Raw genomic sequence first — 23840 nt, 5'->3', positions numbered from 1 at the left:
CCTGCGCCCAAACCCCTCAGCATGTCCGCTGCCTGATCGAAGGACGCATATTTAACACTGCAAACTGATTCATCAATAGCATCATTCAAAGATATACCCCTGGGTGCAGACAAGTTGTGGATGAGCCTATATTCGCCCTTCTCCTTCTTTGGAACCACCCCCAAAGGGGAGCATACAAAATTCTGAGTAGGAATGACATGAAAAGGTCCCGCTACCCTACCTAAAAGCACCTCCTTTCCTATTTTTGTCGCCACTAGCGTGGGATTGGAAAGAACTGACAGCTGATTTCTGCACTGTGGTGTCCCGACATAACCCCCTGCAGGAATCCGGAAACCATGTGTGAAACCCTCTTGCAATAATCTAGCAGAAGTGTGATTAGGGTACCTGTTAAGCCAAGGGATCATAGCTGACAACTGAATGGGTGAATGTGCTATAATGGGATGGATCTTACTATTCAGGTTTCTTCCTACCCCTATTACCCGCTCCACTGCCTTTATTTCGGCATGTCGCCTCTGGGTGGGATGGGTGCCCGCATAGGTTGCACGCGTGCCTGAACTTACAAGTGCCCGGTGCCCTGTTGCATGTCCGTCTGTTGAAGTCCCAACATACCCCTTTCGTACTTCCGTTGCCTCTCGGTTTGTGGCCTGTCTCCCCACCCTGTGCTGATCGAAAGGGCTGCTGGAATGGCTGTTGTGGTCTGGGGGTGTAACCTTTGCTCCAGGTAGTGCTAGTGCTAGCGCCCTGACCCTTCTCAAATTGTGAATGCCAAGAAATAGAATCCACCTTGTCCCATGTCAAAGACTTATCGAACTCTTTAGATTTTCTGAAGGCTATATCATATTCCTTCCAAACATCCCCCACATGATTCTCATGGTACATTGTGATTCTACTCTGATAACAGTTCATAGCTGCTTGCATTCCCTGAAAACGTTCACCAATTACAGCACCGTACACCGCAAAGGCCCTCACCCAGTTGATGATGGTTTCTTCCGCCCTAAATTTGTACAATTTAGCTCTCCATTCACTAGGCAACATCATATCCTTCTGTGATTTAGCATACTCCCATTCCCTGTTATCTATCAGTAATGAAAAAATATTCACATATTTGTCAGCCCATATCATTTCTTTCACACTTTGTGACACATGTTGCGCTAGGCTCTCCCCCCTGGAGGGCATTGTGCCCTCGCCCAGCAGTGGCAGGGCAATTTCCTTACCATTGTCGTTGGGTCGCGTCGCTTCGCCGATCTTGGCAGCCCCACCATCGTTCGTTGGACCTGTTTGGGGAGAAACTGTTGCAGGCGGCGTGCCGCCCCGACCACTAGCCAACAGTATCTGAGTAATCAATGTTTGCTGCTCTGCTGTGAGGGCCGTATTGGCCGGCAGCGCCCCCCCACCCAACCACGGGAGGACAGCCGCTACCTGGGCTGCCAGGTCTGTTGGCATTGGCCCCGACGCGGGGATAGAAGTAGGGACCGCACTCAAGGGCACCGGAGCGTGCGGTGGCGCCACAGGCGGCACTGGTGCCGCCACTGGAATGGCCGGCACGACTGGCACTGCCACTGGCAGCTGGGGCACCGGTGCCGGGACGCCCAACGGGACCTAAGGTGGAGGGATAGGTGCAGCTGGAGGTACATTGGGAGTAGGACTCTGTGGCCGACCCCCCACCCTCCTAGTTTTCGCCCGCCTGGGCGGTGTCACAAATACGCCCCTTGGCTTGGGCGGTACTATCGTCCGCTTAGGTCTTCCAGATGGCCCAGCCTGAGCATCTACCTTTGCCCCCAATTCCGCTACAGTCTTATCCAGTTTATCAAACTTCCCCAGTCGCTTATCCATTGCAGACATTCTGCGCATCATTTTTTGGAACATTAAACCCACGTTCGCATTCCCATGCCCCCTTCTTGCAGACATATTTATGAGCACACCGTGCTCCGTACCTGACCCAGTTGAAGGTGCACGAGCTGGAATACGCGGACCAAGATCCTAGTCTTGTTTACCTGACCCAGTTGAAGGCGCCCGGGCTGGGGTATGAAGACCGAAAACCTAGTCTTGTAGTCCTGAAAAAGAAAGTACGTTAGACTTCCAATTGTGGGAGCACGAAATAGATAAGCCCCTATACCAGTAAAACAAAATGTAAATTCCAAGGTGGTTTTTAAAAGGCTAGACCAATCACCTTTGCAACTCACACGATCAGATCCTCTCCTCAGTTAACTTGCAAAGATACCAAAATTCCTTATGTGAAACAAGGCAGAATTGAAAATTCCCTGGGTGCCTTGCAAGTAAGTCACCCCCTTTTAAAAAGGACCCCCCTCAGAGCATCTACCTATTTCGATTGTAAATAATTAACCTGCAATTACTTGTTTAAACTGTCTCTGAGTCTTTGCAGATCACTTATTGACTAACATGAAAAATTTCCCACCACTTTGTAATACACACACACAACAGGGTATATACCTCTTTAAATTGTAAATCAGTAAAATGCAACTAAACAGTTAAATAGTACAAAAGCACTTTCAATATCGCCTGTTGTAACAATGGGGAGCATTCACTGTTTAGATTATAATCTAACCCTTTGTTTATTCGAAAAAACGTAGTCCTTTAAAGAAACCTTCTTTGGTCTCCCATCCACCTTGTGCCCTAGCTGTCCCTGCTTAGCTTCGCGTGTAACCCGGTGCAACAACAATCAGCTTGGACAATATCGCATGCGGCAGCTCGGCAATCGATCGCGTTTCACCACTCGAACGCGTTTCACTTTTGATCTTACTTCCCCCACCGGCTGCTCCCTTGCCCGTCTGTTGCTTTTTTTTTTTTTTTTTTAACAGACAGTGCACCAGAATTACTTTCCCCTGCTCACCGCCGCATCTCTCAGCTCGTCGTGGCCCGTTTTTCTATGACGCTGCTGAGCCCCGCCCGCCCCGCAAAATACCTTTTTCTCCTTCAAGTCGAAGCGCTCCCGTAGGTGTCCCTGTCGGCGGTACGATCTCCCCGACCTCGTCGAGCTCGCAGGGTCCCTCCGTGAGTTCAGATCTCCAGTCGCGCTCTTCGTGCCCCAGTACGAACTTGCGCCGGCTCCACCACTATGCCCGGTCCCCGGTCACTGGATGCTACTCCCGAGCCGCTCCCACACGCCGACGGTGACCTGGGAAACAATAAAAAATGTTGCGATTCTCTCCCGCGCCGCTCCCACACAGCAAAACCTGTAAGAAATATCAAAATGTAGGCAGTTTCTCACACGAAGTGGTTTAAGCTGCTAAATGATCCCACTTGAGTTACCATTGATCGACACAATGGTGCGATGAAAGGACACTTCCATGAATTGTGGGCACTCTAGTTGCGCCTCAGATTGAGCTGGTGTGGGGATGCCAGGGGTACTGGGAGCGCATTAGCTTGATTTGCTTAAGCAGTGCGCACGCATACTCACCCGAAACACCAACAAAAACCTTTGACCTTTGAGGCCCGAAAATAGAACCCCCTACAGATCCGTTTCGAGGCCCCCCAAAAAAACTGGGGGTGCTCAGACCCCCACAGACCCCCCCCCCACTTAAAGCCCTGCCCACAGGATATGTGAGGCAGTCTTTCCACAGTGCCCACTTTTAGCCCTCCCGGGTAGATGCTGTATTACTGGAGGGCTTCTGTCATGCCCCTTGGGCGGGTGCTCCTTTGGGGCGTGGGCATTTGAAATGGACTTTTCTTCATTTGCATGGGCCTTGGCTCGTGCCTACAAGTCATACTCCAGATGCAGCTGCAAGGACAAAGATACCGTCCAGAGACCGAGGGGTGTGCTACCCAGAAGGGCCCCCAGGTGTGCACTTTATTAAGGGATATAGCGAGGCCCCTAGACTCAGGGCTTTAAGCACCAGCAGTTCTAAAAAGCAGGTGCTGAGACAGGTCCCTATCAGGCTCTCTATTTTCGCCCTCACACTCGAGGTGAAAAAATATATCTTACCTCTGCAGCAGTACCATCCTTCACTGCCTTTGATATAACTTCAAAGAGACTCGTTATAGTTCTTTCACAGTCTCATCATTTCAGAATGATTATATTGACAACAAAGCCATAGTAGTTGCTTATTTATCTCATGCAGCTAACAGCCATTTGCACAAGCACCAGTCCTGACTTCTTGTAGGTGTAATGTTACGTGCTGTATTATATATCTGGATGTAACGATAGAAACAGAAAAATACCAGACGGGCGGCACACTGTGTTGAGTACAGATTTTTAGCTTAGGTGTTTTAAGCCACGCCCTAATTACATCGGCCACGCCCCATTAAGAGACCCCCTCCGCTCCGTCATCTCTTGAAACACAGGACTGCACCATATTTACAAGAATATGGTGCAGCCCTGCATGTCTCCCTGCACTGGCGCCATAACATGAACAGGGTGACGTATTAGATGCATAATATTATGCACTATACCATTATAGTAAGCCATATGAAAATAGTGCTTGTAAATGTGTGGCTTTGGTACTCTAATATCTGTAAATCACAAAAATATACACCTCCACTACTGATGGTCATTCTGTAAACGTGAGAATCACAGTGCTGCTCTAAGGATTTTCACCATTCCATTGGTTAAAATCTAATAACTTTCCCCTCATTTCTTTTTACCTGCCTTGTCTCTCTTCTTTTCTTTGTATGAGTGCACTTCTCTGTCCATGCGGTTACATGTTATTTTGCTGAGTAATGAGATTGGCAGGATGCAAGAGATGGGCAGACATAAAGAGTGTAGTTTAGCGAGAGACATGAAGTAAATGGACAGGGGGAGAGATACACATGATGCAGAAAGATGTGTGAGGTAGAAAAAGAATTAAAGTAAATAGAGAAAGGCGAAATAGCCAGAGGAAAGATAAGTAGAGGTAGAAAGAGGAGGGTCTAGGTTTTTCTCTTTTGTTCTGAGGCAAAGTATGATGAGGAAAAACAAGTCTGGGTACTAAAAAATTAGTGCTAGTCTCCAGCACCTGTAACTAATGCAGAAATTAAGAATAGGGCACAAGCCTCAGTTAATATTTCTTTCCCAGCACACAGTGAGTTTCCCCTTTGTTTTCTCTTTTATGTGCAGAATGCAGACACGGAGTGGCAGCAGCGGTCCAAGCCTTGCCGCTCAAGGCCTTGAACAGCAGAGGGGTTGGTTTCCCATATAATCTTGCAAAATTTGCACTTTGCAGAGCTTGCGAGCCCAATAAAAACACTAAGAGAATGTATGAGTTAGGAGACTTTGCAACTTCTTACTCTTGCAGATATATTGTGGTTTGCCTTGTTAAACACCTGCAAATGATTTTTGATGAGGCTTGCAGGATCTGCCCACTCCTCATGAAAGGGGTTCTTCTGTTTGATCTTTCATGCATAGGAACGGTCGGTAAGGACTTGCACTTGCAGAGATCTAAGTAGGTCTCAGTACAAGGATAGCAAGTAGTGCTTCAGGTCAGGATTGAGGAACAACACTAGCTCCATGTGTGAACAACAGATGGCGCTGTAGGGCAGCAGTGAGATCCACATGACAACATTGCTCGCTGCAAGAAACATCTGGGTGCATTCTTATACTCAGTGTCTCAGCGCAGGTGCTGCTATAAGTCTCACTTAGTTAGGCTGGAATTGTATATGTGGGCCTCAGCACTGGAATGGGGGCGGGGGAGGTGCGGCAGTTCAGGACTGAGTCTCCTGAAGTTATTGCTGTGCTGCAGACAATAGCTGGAGGCATGGACAGCGCTGTACTTCTTTCCATTTTGAATCTAACCGTCCCTCTTTTTGCGCAGGAGAGCCTGAGTTCCGGTATCTTGCGGGTGCTCATGGGAACGAGGTGATTGGCCGCGAGCTCCTGCTGCTGCTTATGCAGTTCATGTGCTTGGAGTACCTGGCAGGAAACCCCCGCATCAAACACCTCATTAAAGAGACCAGAATCCACTTCCTTCCTTCCATCAACCCCGACGGATACGAAAAAGCATATGAAGTGGTGAGTTCCATGTTATTAATGATAGTTTGCTATTATCAGAGGGCCTTTCAGTGCCACATGGGGCTTGGATTGCTTTTACGTCTGGCAGGGCTTTTTTCTAAAAATGCCAAACCTTCCTGCAAACATCACGCAAACTGGCGGTGGGGGTTTCAGCCACCATCGGGTACTCATCAGGCAGTATATGACGGCATTTATTCATTTATGCATACATTTTTTTTAAAATTATTTATTAGTGAAATTTTGCATCGCGCATACTGGTCCAGTTTAGTCGTCCAAGTGTTAATACAATGGCAAATACTTAATAAATATTGGGCTAAATTGGAACTGGAAGCAGCCGCATCATTATTTAATACGCATTTGAGATCTAGACAGACTTTTAGAGCAATAAATATATGCATGCTGGTCAATAAGGCATATGACTTACTTAGTTTCACTACAAGTGTTGTGGGCGGCGTTAAGCTTGATCTTCCTATTAAAAGCAATATGTGCAAAAACCTTCACCAAGGAAGATAAAACATGTATTGTTTCCACTGTCACAAAGTAAGCATCTGGATGAGGAGTTATAAAAGAACTGTTTTAAGTCTCAGATAATATTGTATTTTAGAGTAATATTATATAAAAGGTTAGGATATCTAGGAACACACTTTAATGTAGCCTCTGATTCAATGAATCGATTTTGGATCCTGATGGCAGCAGGCAAAATAGCAGAGATTGTGTACTATTTGACAGGAGACCGGATAAACAGCGTGAAAGAGGTCTTTGTTTAGCTGGGCATGAACAGAAAAGGGAATGACAGATTGGTGGCCATATTGTAATGCCATACAGGAAAGTGTGTGAAACATTTGAAAGTAAGTGCATATTCAAATGTACAAAAGTAAGTACTTTAGTTAATCTGAGTTGTTCACAGCTAAAGGTGGTAACATCAATATGAAATTAAAACCAAGAAATGTAGAAATCATACTTCTTCTTCGGAAGCTTCAGGTGTGGCACACTTTTTATTTTGCAGCATGGTGAGTATTTAACTGTTTGCATAAGCCTCTTTAAAGTTATGTCAACAAAGCATAATGAGTATATTTTAATGCATGTTATCTAAGTGTTTTCTTCGAAATCGTTCTCTTGAAGACTCTTGAGGACAGGACTCATTTAGGGATTCTTATGTAAAGCATTGTGCTTCTTTGTGGCTTCTTTTTAAGGAGGATTGTGCTTGGTATGTAGTTCAGACCAGGGGAGGCTTCTCCATTTGAGTGGAGGAGCATTACCCCATAAGCTCCAGAGCTAAAAAATAAAATGTTAATGAAGTTTATTTATTACCGTTTTATTTTTTGGCACTCCATCCCAAACTGAATGTCGGGATGGGGCGGGGCTAATGCTTTCGAGTAGCAGCAGGGAGCTCTGTGCTAAAGTTTGAAATGCACAAGTCTCTATGGCCAACCGTCTTACAAATGCCAGCCTGACATGCACATTTTAAACCTCTAACCCAGCTGTCTCTGACAGCTGGGTTAGAGAAAGCACAGGCCTCCAGTGCTCTTGAGAGCACTCAGTGAGGCCGCTCCCTCCAATCCGTGTGCTTCTCTCATGCTAGTAAACAGCAGGAAAGCTGCACCAGGATAGATTTGGGGACCTGGCTTGGTTCTGCGTTGGAGCCTGCCTCGAGGAGAGAAGGCTCAAGCGAGGAGGACGTCGCTCAGAAAGCCAAGAAGGCGAGTCTATTTTATCTTATTATTTTATTTAAGTGTCCACCCTCGGTACATGCCAGCTGCCACTGGTTCAGACCAGGCAGCACAGCAGGAGCCAGCAAGCAGCAGCAAACAGAGTAGAGAGACATATGGTACCTCGGCTACGAAGTGAGAGGCACTTACAAATGGCAACAGGTGTTTGAAGGAATCATTCTTTGGGGCAATTGCAGGTGGTAAATTGGATGGAGACACAGTAATGGGTCTTCTTTGGAATAAGGGAAGAGATAACAGGGGGCAGGTAATCTAGTCCATGATGCCAGTTTGATCAAGGCCAGAGAATACCAGGAACACAAGGATGAGGAGGAGGGCAATGGGAGACTGGAAAAGAGTTACCTGGACCACACTGAGAAGGATCAGGAGGATGTAGAACAGTGGGACAGTGACTCTGAGGACCAGGGCCAGAAGGAATAAAAGGACCAGAGGTAAGAAGAGTATGGGGCCCTTGACAAGGAGGGCTAAAAGAGTCCGACAGCACTAATCAAGACCAAAGAGATAACAAGGACCAGGGCAAGGAGTAGCAGACCCAGGTTGGCAGAACCATGAGGACCAGCACCAGTAGAGAAGTGGAAATGAGGAACAGGGACAGGAGGATTAGGATCACAGAGATTAGATCAAGGAGGATCAGGAGACCAGAAGGAGGTGAACATGGAATACCACAACAGGAAAGGACCAGGTCTCGAAGGATCAGAAGTCCCTGAAAGGACCAGGAAGTCTAGACCCTGGAGTGGAACTTCGCTAAGAGTTTTGACTTAGGAGGACCCTAAACCAGGATGGCAAGGACTACATAGACGAGGGTGACCCACACTATAGGAACTAGGTGGGCCAAGGCCAGTGGGAAAAGGACACTACAACGAGGAACAGGACAGAGGACCAGAAAGACAAGAACAAGGTGCTACAGGCAATTTAGGCAACCAGGAGGATTAGTTGGACTAGGATGTGGTAGACGAACTGGGCATTAGTAGGGCTACAGAAACAAAGCAACACCAGAAGACTATATCAAGGAGGACCGGGGAAATGAGTATCAGGACTAAGAAGACCTGGACTGCATCAGGGGGGCATCAGAAGAAGGATTTGGAACAGGAAACCCAGGGGGAATAGGTAAACTATGGGAGCAAGCCCAGGTGGACCAGGGGACCAGAAGTAAGGTAAGAAGAATGAAAATATCCAGGATGGGGAGCTTTTGCCGAAGAGGACCAGGATCCAGATGGCCAGGAGTAGGAGGAGTACCTGAGAACAACTACCAGAAGGGGAAGGTCAGTGCCAGGAAGCTGTAAAGCTAGCATAGACAAGAGGTCCTAGACCATCAGAACCTAGGAAGGCTATGATGGTCAGGGGTGGGCCAGAACAAGTTAATGCAGAACTGTGAGGACAATGAGCATGAGGACAAGGAGAACTGGCATCTGGAGGATCAGGGCCAGATTGAGGAGGACTGTGAAGATCAGGACCAGGACAAAAGAAAAAGCAGGATATGGAGTAGGAGGGCCAGCGGAATCAGGACCAAGGGCACCAACAGGACCAGAGCAAGAAAAACCGAATGGACTAAGAGGATCATGAACAGGAGGATTAGGAACAAGTCTATGAATGCCATGAAGATCGGGACCTAGACGACCCAGGCCTTGGGTACGAAGGTGAGCAGTCTGAATAGAACTTAGGGTGGCAGGACTACAGTGAGGAGGATCAAATGTAACAAGGCTAACCAGGGCCAAGAAGTCCAAGCTCTGGACCAGGGTGGCCAAGAGGACCAGGGTCTAATTGATCAGCCTTAGGAGGACACTGAAAGAGGAGAGCCAGGATCAAGATTACTAGGACCAGTGGCTGCAGTGCCATCAACACCAAGAGGACAGTGAACAGTGCCAAGAGAACCTGGACTCCCACATAAGGGGGACAAGAAAGGGGAATATCATGCCTAGGAGGACGAGGACATGTGAGGCCAGGTGAGTCAAGAGGGCAAGATGGATCCGGCCATGCTGTAACAGGACCAGGAGGTACAGAGTGAGGGTGAGGAAGCAGAACAAGGTGACCTGGGCCAAGCGTGACAGAAAGGAAATAGGGCCAAAAGGGGCCAGTGCTGGAAATCCCTGGAAGGGATAAATGGTCAAAACACACACAATGTTTATGATGCCCAGTATGAGGTGACAAGAAGATCCATTTGGACCAGGTTCAGTTGAACTAGGGAATTGAGAACCCAAATGTTAAATCAGGTCCATTGGGCATTAATCCATAAGAAGGACAAAGACTATGAAAACCAATGATAAGAGCAGGGATGTTTAAAGGCATGGGCAAAAGTGGGCACTTGTCCAGGGCCCGCATGTTCCAAAGAGCCACAGGTGAAAGCAAACTTTCTCTTTAGCTAGCTTACCTTTGCCTAGTTCCATATTTCAGCCTCTCACTTCTCTGCCAACCTCTATATTTGAGTCTCTCTTGTTTTGCCTAGTAGCATCTTAGGATTTTGGGGAGCCCTGGAAAGACATATTTTAATAGTTTGTTATATGAATTTCATTTCTGAAACTTTGTTTAGCATAATGTAGAAATCAATTAGCAGAAACATTTCAAACAAGGGACTCCAAAATATATTTTGCACGAGGCTCTAAAACCCTTAAAACAATACCGAATAGAAGGACCAGGACTAGGTTACAGAGGACCATAATGATCAGGCCGAGGCAAAGGCAACCAAAGCCAGAAGGACACAGAAGAACAAGGGGACCAGCCAGGAGCAGCAGATGGTTACCAGGAATCAGATGAACCTGGTGAGGAGGATCGGGATAAGGTGGGTCACCGTCAAGTGGATCAGGACAAGGTGGGCAAGGACAGCCTGACTTTAAGGACCCGGATGGCTGGAAGGACCAGGATGGTCAGGAGGACCAAGACCAAGAGGATTAGACATACCAAGACCTAAACAAGGAGGACCAGGAGCAAGAGGATAAGGTCCATGAGCACACAATTAGGAAAAGAACAGGGACTCGGAGAACCAGGAAGAACACGGCTAAGTAGACCAGAACCAAGGTGAGGAAGACTATAAGAATCAGACAAGAACAAGAAGAACCAGGTGGACCAGGACCAACAACCAGATCTAGATGCACAAGAGCTAAGAGAATCATGTCAAGGAGGACTATTGGGACCACAACCAAGGGAGTGAGGCAAATCAAGGAACAGAGGCCAAAGAGAACCAAAACATGACATACCATAACAGGGAGAGGACCATGGCAAGAGGACAAAGCGCCCAGACCTGGGTGATAGGATGACTACGACCAGAAAGATGACCAAGACGAGGATGACCCAATTAGGGGGACCATTTCCAATGGATTCACTACCAGGTGAACCACAAGGACAGGAAACAATACCAGGGGGATCCCGATGACCCAGAGCAAGAGGACATGGAGGTTCAGACCCATGAAAACTAGTGCAAAAAGTGCCAGGATGGAAGGTTCAGTAGGACCAGGACAAAGGGAAATTGGACCAAGAGGACCAGGAAGGACCAATGCACAGAAGGGCCATGACGAGGAAGTATAAGAAAGGGCGGGGCTAGGAAGACCAGGGCCAAGAAGGATTAGAACCAGCATCACCAGATTCAAGGAAATCAGTACTGAGGGAACAGGGCTAAGGATCAGGTTTGGAATAGGACCAGGAAGAGGGACACGACCAGGAGAAATAAAAAGACTGAGAGGAGAACAAAGAATACTGGAAGTAGGAGACGTGTGATTCTCATGTATTAAGATATCCCTCTTGTAAACTGTGCCTACTCTCGGTTTTTATGTTGTGAGTCCCTGGAGATCCCTAACCTTTCAGGCCACCTAAGCACTGATGGTAAGAAAAAAACACAGCATGCAAATTGGATAAAAACCCAGGATTTTCATGCTCTGTGTGACAGCAGATGCTATCTGATGCTGACACAGTGGTCTGACGGTGGATGGGGAAGAGAAACTGAAACTATAGAGAAGGCTGTGAAGGTGGATGGGTGAAAATCGTTGTGGTCTGTAAAGGATGGCAGAAAGGGTTTCAATAACTCAAAATGCTGAAGTCAGCAGAATGATTAATGGCTAACAAAGGGGGGGGGCAGATGGCAAAGGCAATTAGCAAAGGGGAGCTCAAGATCCGAAGAAGGCTTTGACGAGCAGAAGAGTCAGTCAGTCAAATATACTTTTATTTGATTTCATTAAAAAAACATAAAAGGGTGGGAAAACCACCATGAGTAAAACTTGCAAAGATATACATAAAAATAAAAAAATAAAGATAGAAAAAGGCGGTATTTAAAAAAAGAAATTAACATGTAAGCAAGGCTGTAGGGTAATTTTGGAGCCAGATGTTTTAACACTGCATGAGTTGGTTAACGGGTTCCGCATTGGCCAGTTCTCTTGCCGCAATTTTTAGAAAGTTTATGGCTCTGCGGGGCAGTGGGATGGATGAGCCCATTTGACAGTGAATCACTGCTGCTCTAAAAGTTCCTATTTGTTCCTTCCTGAAGACCTCCCGAAGGCCCGTTTGGCGTGTTTCTGTTAAAGCAGGGCAGATGCATAGTAGATGCAGTAAGGACTCATCCCAAGCTCCCCACAGGTGGCATTCCTTTGATTGCCATACGTATTTCCATTTCGGGGTTAGGTCCTTTGATGGGTATGACCCAAGCCTTAGTAGCGTGAAAAAGTTTTTTTTTCTTCCGTTGCGGAAAGTGATCTAGCAAAAAGGATTGGGGTTGCAACCTCTGGTATGACTGTATCACGGCCCAGGCGTGTTTGTTTTTCGCTAGGGCAGTTTGGTCTAGTAATAAAGAATGCAATTTTATGGCTTTGTTGACCACTGATTTAAAGCCAGAGTAGGTAGGAGCTGTAAGCCATTCCTCCTCTAACTTAAGTGCTGAGAGCGAGGCCTTCAGAACTTCAAAGATTGAGTTTTTGAGGCTGGCTTGCTTTTCGATTTCTACCCAACAATAGTGTGCAAGTGTGTTTTCATCTGCGTCCCGCATCCTCCAATAGTACTTGACTAGTGTACCTTGTCTGTCGGGGATCTGGTCTCTTAGACCATACTGAGGTCGGATTTGGGCTGCGGAATATGGCGGGGATTGCAAACAGTTTCTTGAAAAGAGTTGATTGTTCCAGGTTCAAGCCTGTATTGTCCTTGCCATTCAGGATTTCTGTGCCATATGAGATAGAGGGCAGGAATTTTGCTGCTATAGCCTTTAGTAGGTGGCCAATGGATCCACCTGCAAGCTTGTTTTTTAAAGGTTTTGAAGGCAAACTGCAGCTGTTTGGATTTCGTGCGACCTTGGGACAGATGAATCTTGAAGGAAAGTTTGCGATCAATTTGGAAGCCTAGGTATTTGTATGAATCCACCTCGGCCAAAGGTCGCTTGTCCAAAGTCCAATTAACGATCGGCATGTTTGTGTTTGTTAAAACGCATCACCTTCGTTTTTTGGTGATTGATGGTTAGTTGGACAGAGGTGGTGTAAACTCCAAGTTCAGTGATTAGTTGTTGCAAACCAATTGGCGTTTGCGCCAGTAAGATGATGTCATTCGCATATTGAAGACTGGGTATGGTTGTTGTGGCAAGTTTCAGAAGGTCAGATTTGATTGACCGAAGGTGCTCATCCAGATCAGCGGTGTAAATGTTGAAGAGGCACGGTGCCAGCCCGCACCCTTGTTTTAGCATGTTGAATGTGTGGACCTTCTTAGTAAGGCTGAGCCTATCTCCTTCCTGAAATGGACCCACGTCTGGAAGTACAGATTGATTATGGCCTCCAGCAACTTAGCTGGGACCCCCCAGTTGTGCATTTTTTCCCATAGTTTAGCTCTTGAAACTTTGTCAAAGGCCGCTTTAAGGTCGATGAAACATGCGTAGAGCGGCCTTGATTTTCTGAGGGCTTTATTGACCAGGAGGGTTACAGCGGAAATGTTCGAGCAGAAGTGTGAGTCAGGCATGCTGCAGGTAGATTTTCTGAGATGGCATAAAAGAGACTGAGTACAAAAGGGCTTCTGCCAGCAGCGTTAGCACAAAGAACGGAGGTCAGCAGTGGTCACTTCAGCAGTAGATGAGTAGTCAGTGAAGATCTGATGGCAAGTTAAGGGGTGGTGGAGGTTCACTTGCAGCAGCAGTGTTTTAAGGACAGGAAAGAGGTTCTGAATGTCAAGACTGGCAGAACAGTCTGCAGAACTCTTGAGTTTCAGGGGCATTTGAAGATGGATGGTGTGGTTTTAAAGGCTGAAGAAAGGGGTAGAAGAGCTGTTATGGCAGCAGATAGCATGCAGAAGTGGCCTGGGCCTGACAGATGGGCCTGTAGGGCCAATAGAAAAAATCAGAAAGCCAAACGAGTTATTCTGAAGAAAGGTGAGGCAGAGAGACCAATAAAAGGGGTTTTGTCATCATTGAGAGACACCACTTGGGTTCAGTGGTCTGAGAAGGTTGGCAAAAGTGGGAACAAACTTTTGAGATGCAGCAAGGCTGGAGTCCTGGGGACAGTGGGGAGCGAAAGCAAGATGTGAATGCTGGCAGAATGCAAAAGGGAAGTGAATGCTAAGATCAGCAAAGGGGATCTAGCTAAGTGCCTGTTTAAGGCCAGCACGGATGGTCTAAAAGATAGATTCAGAGAGCCACCTGAGGGGCTTAATGGGCTAGAAGAGATGGTGTTGAAATGTAACAATAAAGGAGGGTAGTCTAAGCACCTGTAAAGAGGCTCTGAATGCTAAAAAAGAAAGTGTCTGAGGTTTGAGGGCCATCTGAAAGGCCCGTAGCGCTGACAGAGATGGTTGCCTGAGCTCTTAAATTGAAACACGTGTGAACAACATAACCAAGAAGACCATATGGATTCTTACCGATGATGCTGGAAGAACTGCACTGAGCACTTGCGATCTAACAATCTCTGAAGGCCAACGGAGGCTGTAAAATCTAGCAGAGAGAGAGCCATACAGGTCAGATGAACATTTAGAACTGGGGAGTATCTGAAGTTTTGGAGGACCTCTGTGGACCAGCACAGGGTTCCGAAGGCCAGAGGTACGACATAGGGACTGTGGACCAGCAAGGGGAATCCAAAAGCCATGGGGCCAGGCCTATACACTCTACGAATTAGTGGAGGTGGTCAGAGTTTGGGTACTGAGTGTTGAAATTGGCACTTTGAGCTCAAGAAAAGAGGTATTTTTGTTACTGAAGGCAATCATAGGAGAGAAGGGACTAACACCAGTAAGAATAATGCTCATGTGCCAGTGGTTGGGGTCCTTCAAGAGGCCATCTTGTGTGATATGAGGGGTCTCAGAACTGCCAGAGTTATTATGTCTGAGGCTTATTGAGGAGGTATGGAGGTTGATGGTGAGAACATATCTTTGTTGGCCTGTTTGAGGTCTATCCGAAGTGTAGGGAAAACACAAAAGAAGATAGGAAGACTCTGAGGCTTGGCAGAGGAGCTCAGAGGCTTGACCTGAGATAGATGTAATCAAAGAATTGGCAGGACAGTATGAGCTCCAGAAGCCCTCATCTATTCTGGAAGGCTGCAACTTCTAATGGTGAATGCTCAATGGCCAGAAGCTACAATGGCCAAGACCGATCACCCATCTGTGTCCAGCCTGAGAGGCTGGAACTATGAACATGAGTCCCCCTGAGCGGGCCAGAAGCGTTGATCAATATTCAGCAGCCCATGTGCCATGTTAAGCATCCGCTGCCGTCCCACATCATCGAAGCCGCTACTGCAGGAACAGGTTCTCAGAATGCACCTGTGAAGCAAAAGCCATATCTTCAGCAAGCTTGTAAAATGGGATCAAGTCATTATAAGTTGAGAACTGAGCACACCCAGGCAAATATGCTGTTAAGAACCATAGTTTGTATTAACTCATAGTAGCACGAACTGTTGAACTGATCAACACTTTAGCCACAGGGACATCCAGAGTAAACTGCCCCTGTGTCTAACCAACGCGTATACTCATACTTCATAAGAGGGACTAGGGACAGGCTCACAACTCAAAATAAATTCAGTATCAGCAATAAGTGATGTCCAGTCAAATACTTGCTTTAATGAAAAAAGGGGCAGCGGTGGGAGTCTTTGAGTTCCTCACAGATGGTCCTGTAGACGCAGAGGCCATGGGTGGGGGGGAGGGGTCCTCAACTCTAATGCTGGTTAGTTTCCTTGGAACCTCTCCACTGGTGCTGGTCCTCAGTTGGGGCTTGGGCCACACAGGTCTCCACAGCGGCACTTCCTCTCACTGGTGGTCACCCTCCTTGCCTTTTCTCGATGGCCCACCTGGCGTACAGGGTTACCGTCCTCACTCTGCGCACAGACTACTCCACAGCGGCACTTCCTCTCACTGGTGGTCACCCTCCTTGCCTTTTCTCGATGGCCCACATGGCGTACAGGGTTACCATGCTCACTCTGCGCACAGACTACGGGCCGATTGTCACAGCATCATTCTTCATGGTAGCCCTACCTAGCAAAAGGGGTACCAACTTCACTACGCATACACAGCCCAATCTGCACAGCAGTAGTCTTCACAGTGGCCCTATTTGGCATGCTGGGCCACCCTCTTCACTCCGCACAGGGGGTACAGGCCTGATCAGCACAGCAATAACATTCACTGTAGCTCCACCTGGCATACAGGGTGGCCGACTTCTTTCTGTACACTGGCTGATACCCAATTGGTGCAAAAGCCATACTTGTCACAGCTTGCTTCAGTGATCCAATTGCCAATATCCGCCACTGGACCTCGCTCCATCCAGCCCTCTCCTCTCCCTCACAGGGCATACTGAGTTTGGCAAAGTAGAAAGGAGCTGGTGATTCAGGCTCCAGAAGTAGGTGAACTTGGATTCCCTGGGTAATATCCCATTACCCAGCTCAGAGATAGGCCGGCCTTGGCTTCCAGCCCTGGTCAGAGACAGAAGTCTTGTAGAGCTCCCCTTCTTATAGTTAATTTCCAGACACCAAATTTAATTTAGGGTCTGATTCTTGGAAGTTTAAGTTGGGGCTGCTTCCTTTTGAAGTTCCCTCTCCTCAGCAGTGCCCTTTCTCTTGAAAGAAGTCTGACGCAGCAGGGGCGACTCCAAATCTGACAGCTTCACAACACAGGCCATGGGAGAGACTAGAGGTTCACACTTGGATGTCAGCCACAGTGATATGTGAATCAAATGGTTACCCCTGGGCTTCAGCCCTACTGTTTATGATGCTATTATCAGCCCAATCTCCTTACTGTGATGGGCTCAGGCCCCACCCCAGTGGCCTCTCTCTGAATCAAACAACACCCATTGAAGTATAGACCCAGCTCACAAGACTGCAGCAATGCACGTCTGTCTGGAGGGATTACTCTACCTCCTCAGGCTCCTCCTGTTAGCCCTGGGTCTCCCAAAATGGAACCTGTAATCTTCCAGGTATGAAATACAGGCGCACATATACCCAAAACATGTATAAGATATACACACGCTGCACGACACTACATTTTAATGTATTGTATCAGTCACAGGTACACAAAGAAGCAGCACATGCATATAACACACACACTGTGCAAATCCACACATCAATCCGATGTAGACCAAGGGTGATTTAAGCACACAGCAACAGAACTTTAAATGAGTGATCCTATAGGCTTTACTTGAGTGACACAGGTAAAAAGGCCTGTTCACTCCAACTGATCAGTACATGGTATGCTTCCACTACTGTGCTGCTTAAATCCAGGCAAAGGCAGTAGCCTTTCACATCTATGAAGGTAACGCTTTGGGCTCCCCAATCCCAAAAAGACCGCAATATACAAGACAAGCTAAGTCATGGATCACATGCATGATCCATGTTCCCCCATGACAGAAACAATCAGAACCAGGATTCCAGATGTCATTACAATGGAACTGGTTAGTAGGTGGTTCTATAGGGTAATAGAGCTCCTGGGCAATACGCAGGTAAGTGTACTCTAGTAATGAGTGAGGATTGCGGTGTTTAAGGGTAAGGAGAGCCACCCTCCTCCCCAATGTGTGGATATCCACTGGTAAAACAGAACAACAGTCCCCTGAACATGCTAACAGTATATCAATTACATCAATAACAGTGTGACAAAAGCTTGAATCTTTGCTGAAACATGCACTTCAGTATATTCACAACAGCCTTAGCCAAAACGAGTTTCGTCACACTTACAGTTGTGGGCAGCGTCTTCTTCAGGGCTATACTCAATACGTGAAGATCCTTAAATCTGGTTGTAGTTCTGTCCCGAACGGGATTCAGTAGAGTACAATGTTAGACACACAGTTAAGACTGCACTTATCTTGTCTCCAGAAAGGATCCCTCCTATTCACAGTATATAAATCCAGGATGTGTTTCCCAATGAGGAGTTCCTTAAATGAGGATTTAGTGGTGGTGCAAGTTTATTCAGACATGAATAAATAAAAGCAGCTGTCCATTGCACCCTCTCGATGCAGGTTGTGTTAAAGAAAATAACTGGCAGCCATATCCTTGCCGGTATTAATACGAGACCTTTGCCTCTGTGATGAACAGAGCTCCTTTCGGTGTGTACGCACTAAATCCTCGTTTAACCGCATGCGCGCTAGCGGTTTTCCCGCTGTGCGCGGCGGTTTTTAAAAACCCGCGTTACATGACGAGCTGAGCTCATCATGAGCGTACGAGAGGCGTAACTCATGACGAGCTCAGCTCGTCATGAGCGTCGAAGGGGTTAAGGAACTCGTCATTGGGAAACACATCCAGGATACATATACAAGCATTGTAACAGTGAAAATGTAATTGTTTCCTCTTGAAAGAGAGCAGAATATATTTTGTGTTATCAGGATTTCCATTGAGCATGTTTTGTGATTTGTATCCCTCTCAGAAGTCCAAGCATCCTCTTTTGAAATGAAGCAACATTTTTCGTTGGCCAGAGTATTTGTCACTTAATATAAAATGATGTTGCCATAGTGATGCCCACGATTTTTATGCAGTGTTAAGCGTTGGTTCCTTTTAATTCAAAGTAATGATGTGAAGCGTCTCCGTGAACATGCCGTTTGATTGATTCCACAAGGGTGAGCCAAGGTCATACGTCACACTAGTAGTTTGTGTGTGTGTGAATGAGGCATCTTGGTAACTGTATCGCTTTAGTGAGGTGTGTTGTGGTTAGTTTGCTTACTTACTCTTCACGAGTCCTGCTGAGTAGCATGATTGTTAGTTTGCTCGGTTCCATATTTTAGGCCTGAGGCTGTGGCGAGACTAGGGGTTTCTGTTGTATTGTTTGTATGAGAAGGTCTAGTGCTATTCACATTATAGTGTTGAATCCCACAGATAATTGTGATTTGTGTTATTGTGCAATACAAGATCTTTTTCACGTATTACTAATCTGTCCAAATCCGATTCTGGTAGAGGCTCAGCGACAATTTATAAAGCCTATTCATTCAAGATACAATGCTACTTTAGTTCAAGATTTTAATTAAGGTGTGTAAGTCTCACCCAAATTAATATTTTTGCTATAACTTGTTTACATTTTTTTAAATTGTTTTAAAAGTGCACAAATTTAACAGTTTCTAATTCAAGTACTTTGTACTTGCGGACCCCAAATTGCTACAACCTGTTTAAGCTTACAATGCATTTTTAAAGTCGTTTTAAAAAAATACAAAAATAATTGTTATATATTTATGTATTTGCATTTGTTGACCTCAGTTGAGATTTGAACAAATAAAATTATTTTATTTCGACTGCTGGTGTTTTATCATCTGTGTAACTTTGGTGCTGTGTTGTGGATGGAAACATATCAGATCAGCTGTTTTGTCTAAGGTGATGTGTTTGGAGTCGATAAATCGTAGTGCCTTAATGTTCTGTGTCAAATCCAATTATCATGCAGGTTGCGGGGCGGTGTGGGAAGGGAAGCGACTTTGGGGTGGCAGCGGTTTGCTTAATAGGTTTGGTGTCACCTTGTAGAAGCAACTGAAGTTTGTCCAGATGTAATTAATTACTTTACAGTGATAAAGTACACAGTTGACAGTAATGACTTTGTAGCAATGGCCCAGTGTGACTTTACATTCAAAATCTGTTTTTGTTTTGCTTACACTTAGGTGCTGATTGAAAAACCTGCATGGAATTTGGCATTCACTTTAGAGTATGCTGCTAAATTTTGGCCTGACAAGTTCCATGTAGCTTAATATAAAGGAAAAAAGATGGGGGTCATAAAAGAATCTTTCTCATATTAGCTCCTCTAAATTTTGCTCTCCTCTGAAGCAGAAAAAGTGGAATAGATTTCTGCCAAAAGGCACGGAACGAAAACATTTTTGTACGTTTATGTTCAGTATTGCACAAATAATAACAACATCGATAACAAGCATAAGAAATTACAACAAGTATCCATGACAGAGCATATACTACATGATTCACAGTAGTATAGTTTGCATTTTTAAACTGACATATGAGTCTGAATTATTTGCCCCCAGCCTCCACCCTCTTACATCGTGGCATGCTGCCCCTTCTGGCACCCATGGTCCATCAGTGCTCCAGTCATCGTCTTCTGGCTTACACCCCCCCTGAGCTGGTTGCGGGATGGTGACAGTCAATTTCAAATGCGCCATTGCACCCCACTGCCTGGAGTATGTGCTTCATATGCAAGCTAGTTGTGTGCTGGTGCTGCTCTATCTGAGCCCTCAGCCAAGGGAGACATCCCCAGCGTAGCCACTAAGCTGTGCAGCATGTCCTCCCACTTCTGACCATCTTCCTCCAACTACTCGTCTGTTCTAATCTCCCGCATACGCCTCAATGGACTGAGTCGGAAGTTTGGGTACCGCAGGGGACATCGATCTGATAACAATCCTCCATTCAGCTAATAACGTTCTGACCTGTGCAGATCTATAGCTCACCCTACCATCTTTGATGCATTGGATGAGCCAGAGCAAGCAATGTTTCATGGTCGCCTCCAACAGGACTCTAGTCGACTGCCGTAGGCTCCAGACTATTTCCTCCCAATAAATGGCAATCGACAATCGTGTCACATCCACCAAATAATGTGTATAATCCCAGTGCCCCCCTCGCTGCACATCAGACATCCATCCGAGTGAGCCGGTATAACTTACATAGCCTTGTGGGGGCCAGGTATGTGCGATGAATGACAAAGAATGAGCCAGTTTAAGGTGAGCATTCCCGGACTCCTTCTTGACCAGAGTACAGGTCTTGATCCAGTCCCCATCAAATTTGGGCTCCGGTTGAATGCCTCCCATTTACTCAATCATATAGAACCACCTGTAGCTGATCTTCCTTAAGTGCCCTCTATGGGCTAACGACCAGTCGTCTAGAAGACCCCCTATCTAGTAATGTTTCTAAGCTGCTCGTCTTTCCGGATTATTCAAGGAAACAAGACCGCACCTCTTGTGCTATCCTAGTTAGCACTGCAAACTGCAAAAATGACCCTGGGCCTACTCCAAACATCTCCAAAACTTCATTAAAGGTGATACAGGTATTCCCCTGGTAGAGGTCTCCGAGTGTCTCGCAACCTGCTTCACTCCACTTGGTCATAGGCACCCCGTGCCCGGGATTTAAGAATATAGGCAGTTTTCGGGAGAAGTGTGACTTGTGCATGATCCTCCACATTTGAGTATCCCTATGTACGGGCAGTGACTATCTTGTTGAGATCCAGCCATCAAAGTCATCAACAGGTGCCCTGCTCCAGGGTACCCTGCCATCAAGCGATATTTCCAGTTATCTCCGTCCATACACTACCTAGCCTGTTTTTTCTGGGTCGGTGAGAATCCATTTAGTAGTTTTAGAGGTATTTTTGTTTGAAAAAGATGTTAAGGTGTTAAATGGCCTTGAAATGGTAATCATGCTTTTGTATTTGTTGTCGGCTGAATATGCAAATAGCAGATTTGAGATTTCTATGAATTATGTGAATCACATTTAAATTTTTCTTGATATGTCTGTTGATGGGATTGAGTTATTTTTTGTGCCATTTTGGAATTACCCAAATTCATGAATTCTGTGCTGTAGAGAAAAAATCACATATAGAAGAGGAGTCATGATGATTGTTACTAAGTAGTGGGTGGATGGTTGAGGTGAAGTGAGGTTGGAGGTATGATCACAGGGTCAAGTACAATAGCTGTGCAAAAATAGTAAAAGTGCATTTAGCCTATATTAAATTGATGAATTTTGAAACAACCTAATCATGCATGTGCTATTTTATGTTCAGAAATTGGCTATCATTAAACAAAACATTTGTATGACCAAAAAATTGGGAATTTTCCACAATCAGAGCAAAAAAGGAATACTCAATAAAGACACTTCTGTGAGCATGTTCAAAAGACATATAGGGACTCATTGATGGGAGGCGTACATCACGTTTTACCACGCAACGTGGCACATGGGTGACACAAACCTCCAAGTCAAATTGCTGAAGTCTTGCAAATCCACTTTGAGTGGCTCTGAGTGGTTAAAAAAATCTGGAGTAACACAACGCAATGCAAATCACTGTGTTGCGTTTCTCTGCCCTGAGTAGGCCTTCCATAGGCAATGCGTGAGTGTTCCCAAGCAACTCCCATTGGATTTTGATGCATCCCTAGATGTACAAGTACATGTAAACGTGGAGATGCCCTAAAACATAATCCTTCCCCGAGGAGACATAATGAGGATTAATATCTCTATTTCTCTTTGTTTCTTCCTCTTTCTATGTGTGCTGCACCAAACATAGACAGAGTAATATGCCTCCTAGGATTGGTTTTGTGCAGAAAAACAATCCTGCATTCAACACAGGAACCCTTGCACCAATGGTGCAAGGTTGCCTGCGTTGGCAATAGTGTGCCAGCACAAGGGAAAGGAGAGGAATGCGCTGTATTGCCTAAAATACGGCACATTCCTGCCCTTTCCCTGTCATGCAGTGCAGCGCAGCAAGCTGCACTGCGTAACGTCCACATAAGGGAGGCCCCTAGTGTGTAGATACCTGTGGAAAAGCGCAAAACCATTATTCATTAATTAAGACTTAAAACCCGGTTTCATAGGCAGCAAGCTTGTGAATACCCATAAAGCTTGAATTTGATCTTTTTAGAAAATTCACAAATTTCTAAAATAACAGCATTAAAAAGGATAAATTCATTATGTTTATTGTGGGGTACAGGGCTTGACGGATGCACGAGCAGCCAATACCTTGTAGGAGACTGGAGCTTGAGAAAAGATGCAGGCATTCTGCTAATGCAGTTGCAGGGGTGGAGGTCTCCTGTTGCTGTCCCTCGCAGACCTCCTTCCCTGCATTCACAGTTATTTGTAATAAGCTGTAAAAGGAGTCCCATAATGGGCAAACATATTTGGTGGTTTTGTTTTGTTACTGATTTTTACATCCTTTTCAGCACAAAACTAAAGTCGGGTCACAAAGCAGTCACTGTGCAAAAAACAGCAACTACTGAGGACCTGAACTTTCTACACCAGGCCCATAATGTCTTAACGTTAGAATCGACATATATGCATTATACCATTCTGTTTAGCTTAGATCTGCTAAGCAAGCAGGAATTCTGTTTTGTTTCATTCTGGAGGAGCCAGCTGTTGTTCACTCTGGTTTTAATTTATTGAAAAGTAAGGTAACTGTAGAGTTGCGCTCTAGTCTCCGCGCGGTACGTGATGACGTAGCAAGCGCGGCAGCCATTTTAGGTGGCAGGCGAGAGCGCGAAAGCACGGAGAATTTTCGGAGAGCACCGGACGCCCGGCGCTCTCCTGCTGTACACGAATAAATACCAATTCCTCCTCAGTACTGCCCCAATTGATGATTCTTTGGGTTCATTGTAAAAGAGGACAATATACAGGAAAACAAAAGGGAGAACCCTACAGAGGAAAAGAAGCAGTGCACTGTGCCAAGGGGGCCACCACGAGGTGCAACAAGGAGAGGAAGGGCCAATAGAAAAATCAGCAGGAGAGCATGGCAGAGGCACAGAGCCACCTAGAGCAACAGGAGAGGTCATGAGAGTAACAGGTACAAGGGGCAGAGAGCGATAGGAACTGGGAGCCAGGGACTGATCCCACAGTGACCCCACCAGCATAGGACGGAGGAGATACAGAAGGGGACACTACAGCGGGGTGGCCAGTCCCTCAGCTAGCACCCGGACACGATCGAGGCCCTGGTGGAGTCACAGTGAAGTAGTGAAGGGGGCGCAGAGGGACCCCAACCGGACATGGCACACGGAGAGAGTGCAAGCGCGCCAGGTAGCCCGAGAGGTCAGGAGACAGAACCAGAAAGACGTGCCGAAATGAGTGTGCAGGCGTCGT

At 46.2% G+C, this 23840-nt stretch overlaps 1 protein-coding gene across 2 annotated transcripts in view; it reads left to right on the top strand.

The window, feature by feature from the left end:
* The window catches only part of CPXM2 (carboxypeptidase X, M14 family member 2), a 361124-nt gene that overhangs the window by 283257 nt on the left and 54027 nt on the right, over positions 1-23840 (top strand). For both annotated transcript variants that reach the window (XM_078644019.1, XM_078644018.1), the window contains one exon: positions 5748-5944. In XM_078644019.1, the coding sequence (XP_078500145.1) occupies positions 5748-5944 (197 nt within the window). The remainder of the gene's footprint in view (positions 1-5747; positions 5945-23840) is intronic.

Source organism: Lissotriton helveticus, chromosome 5_1, assembly GCF_964261635.1.
Source record: "Lissotriton helveticus chromosome 5_1, aLisHel1.1, whole genome shotgun sequence".
Lineage (NCBI taxonomy): Eukaryota > Metazoa > Chordata > Amphibia > Caudata > Salamandridae > Lissotriton > Lissotriton helveticus.
This window is presented reverse-complemented; position numbering and strand designations above follow the sequence as displayed.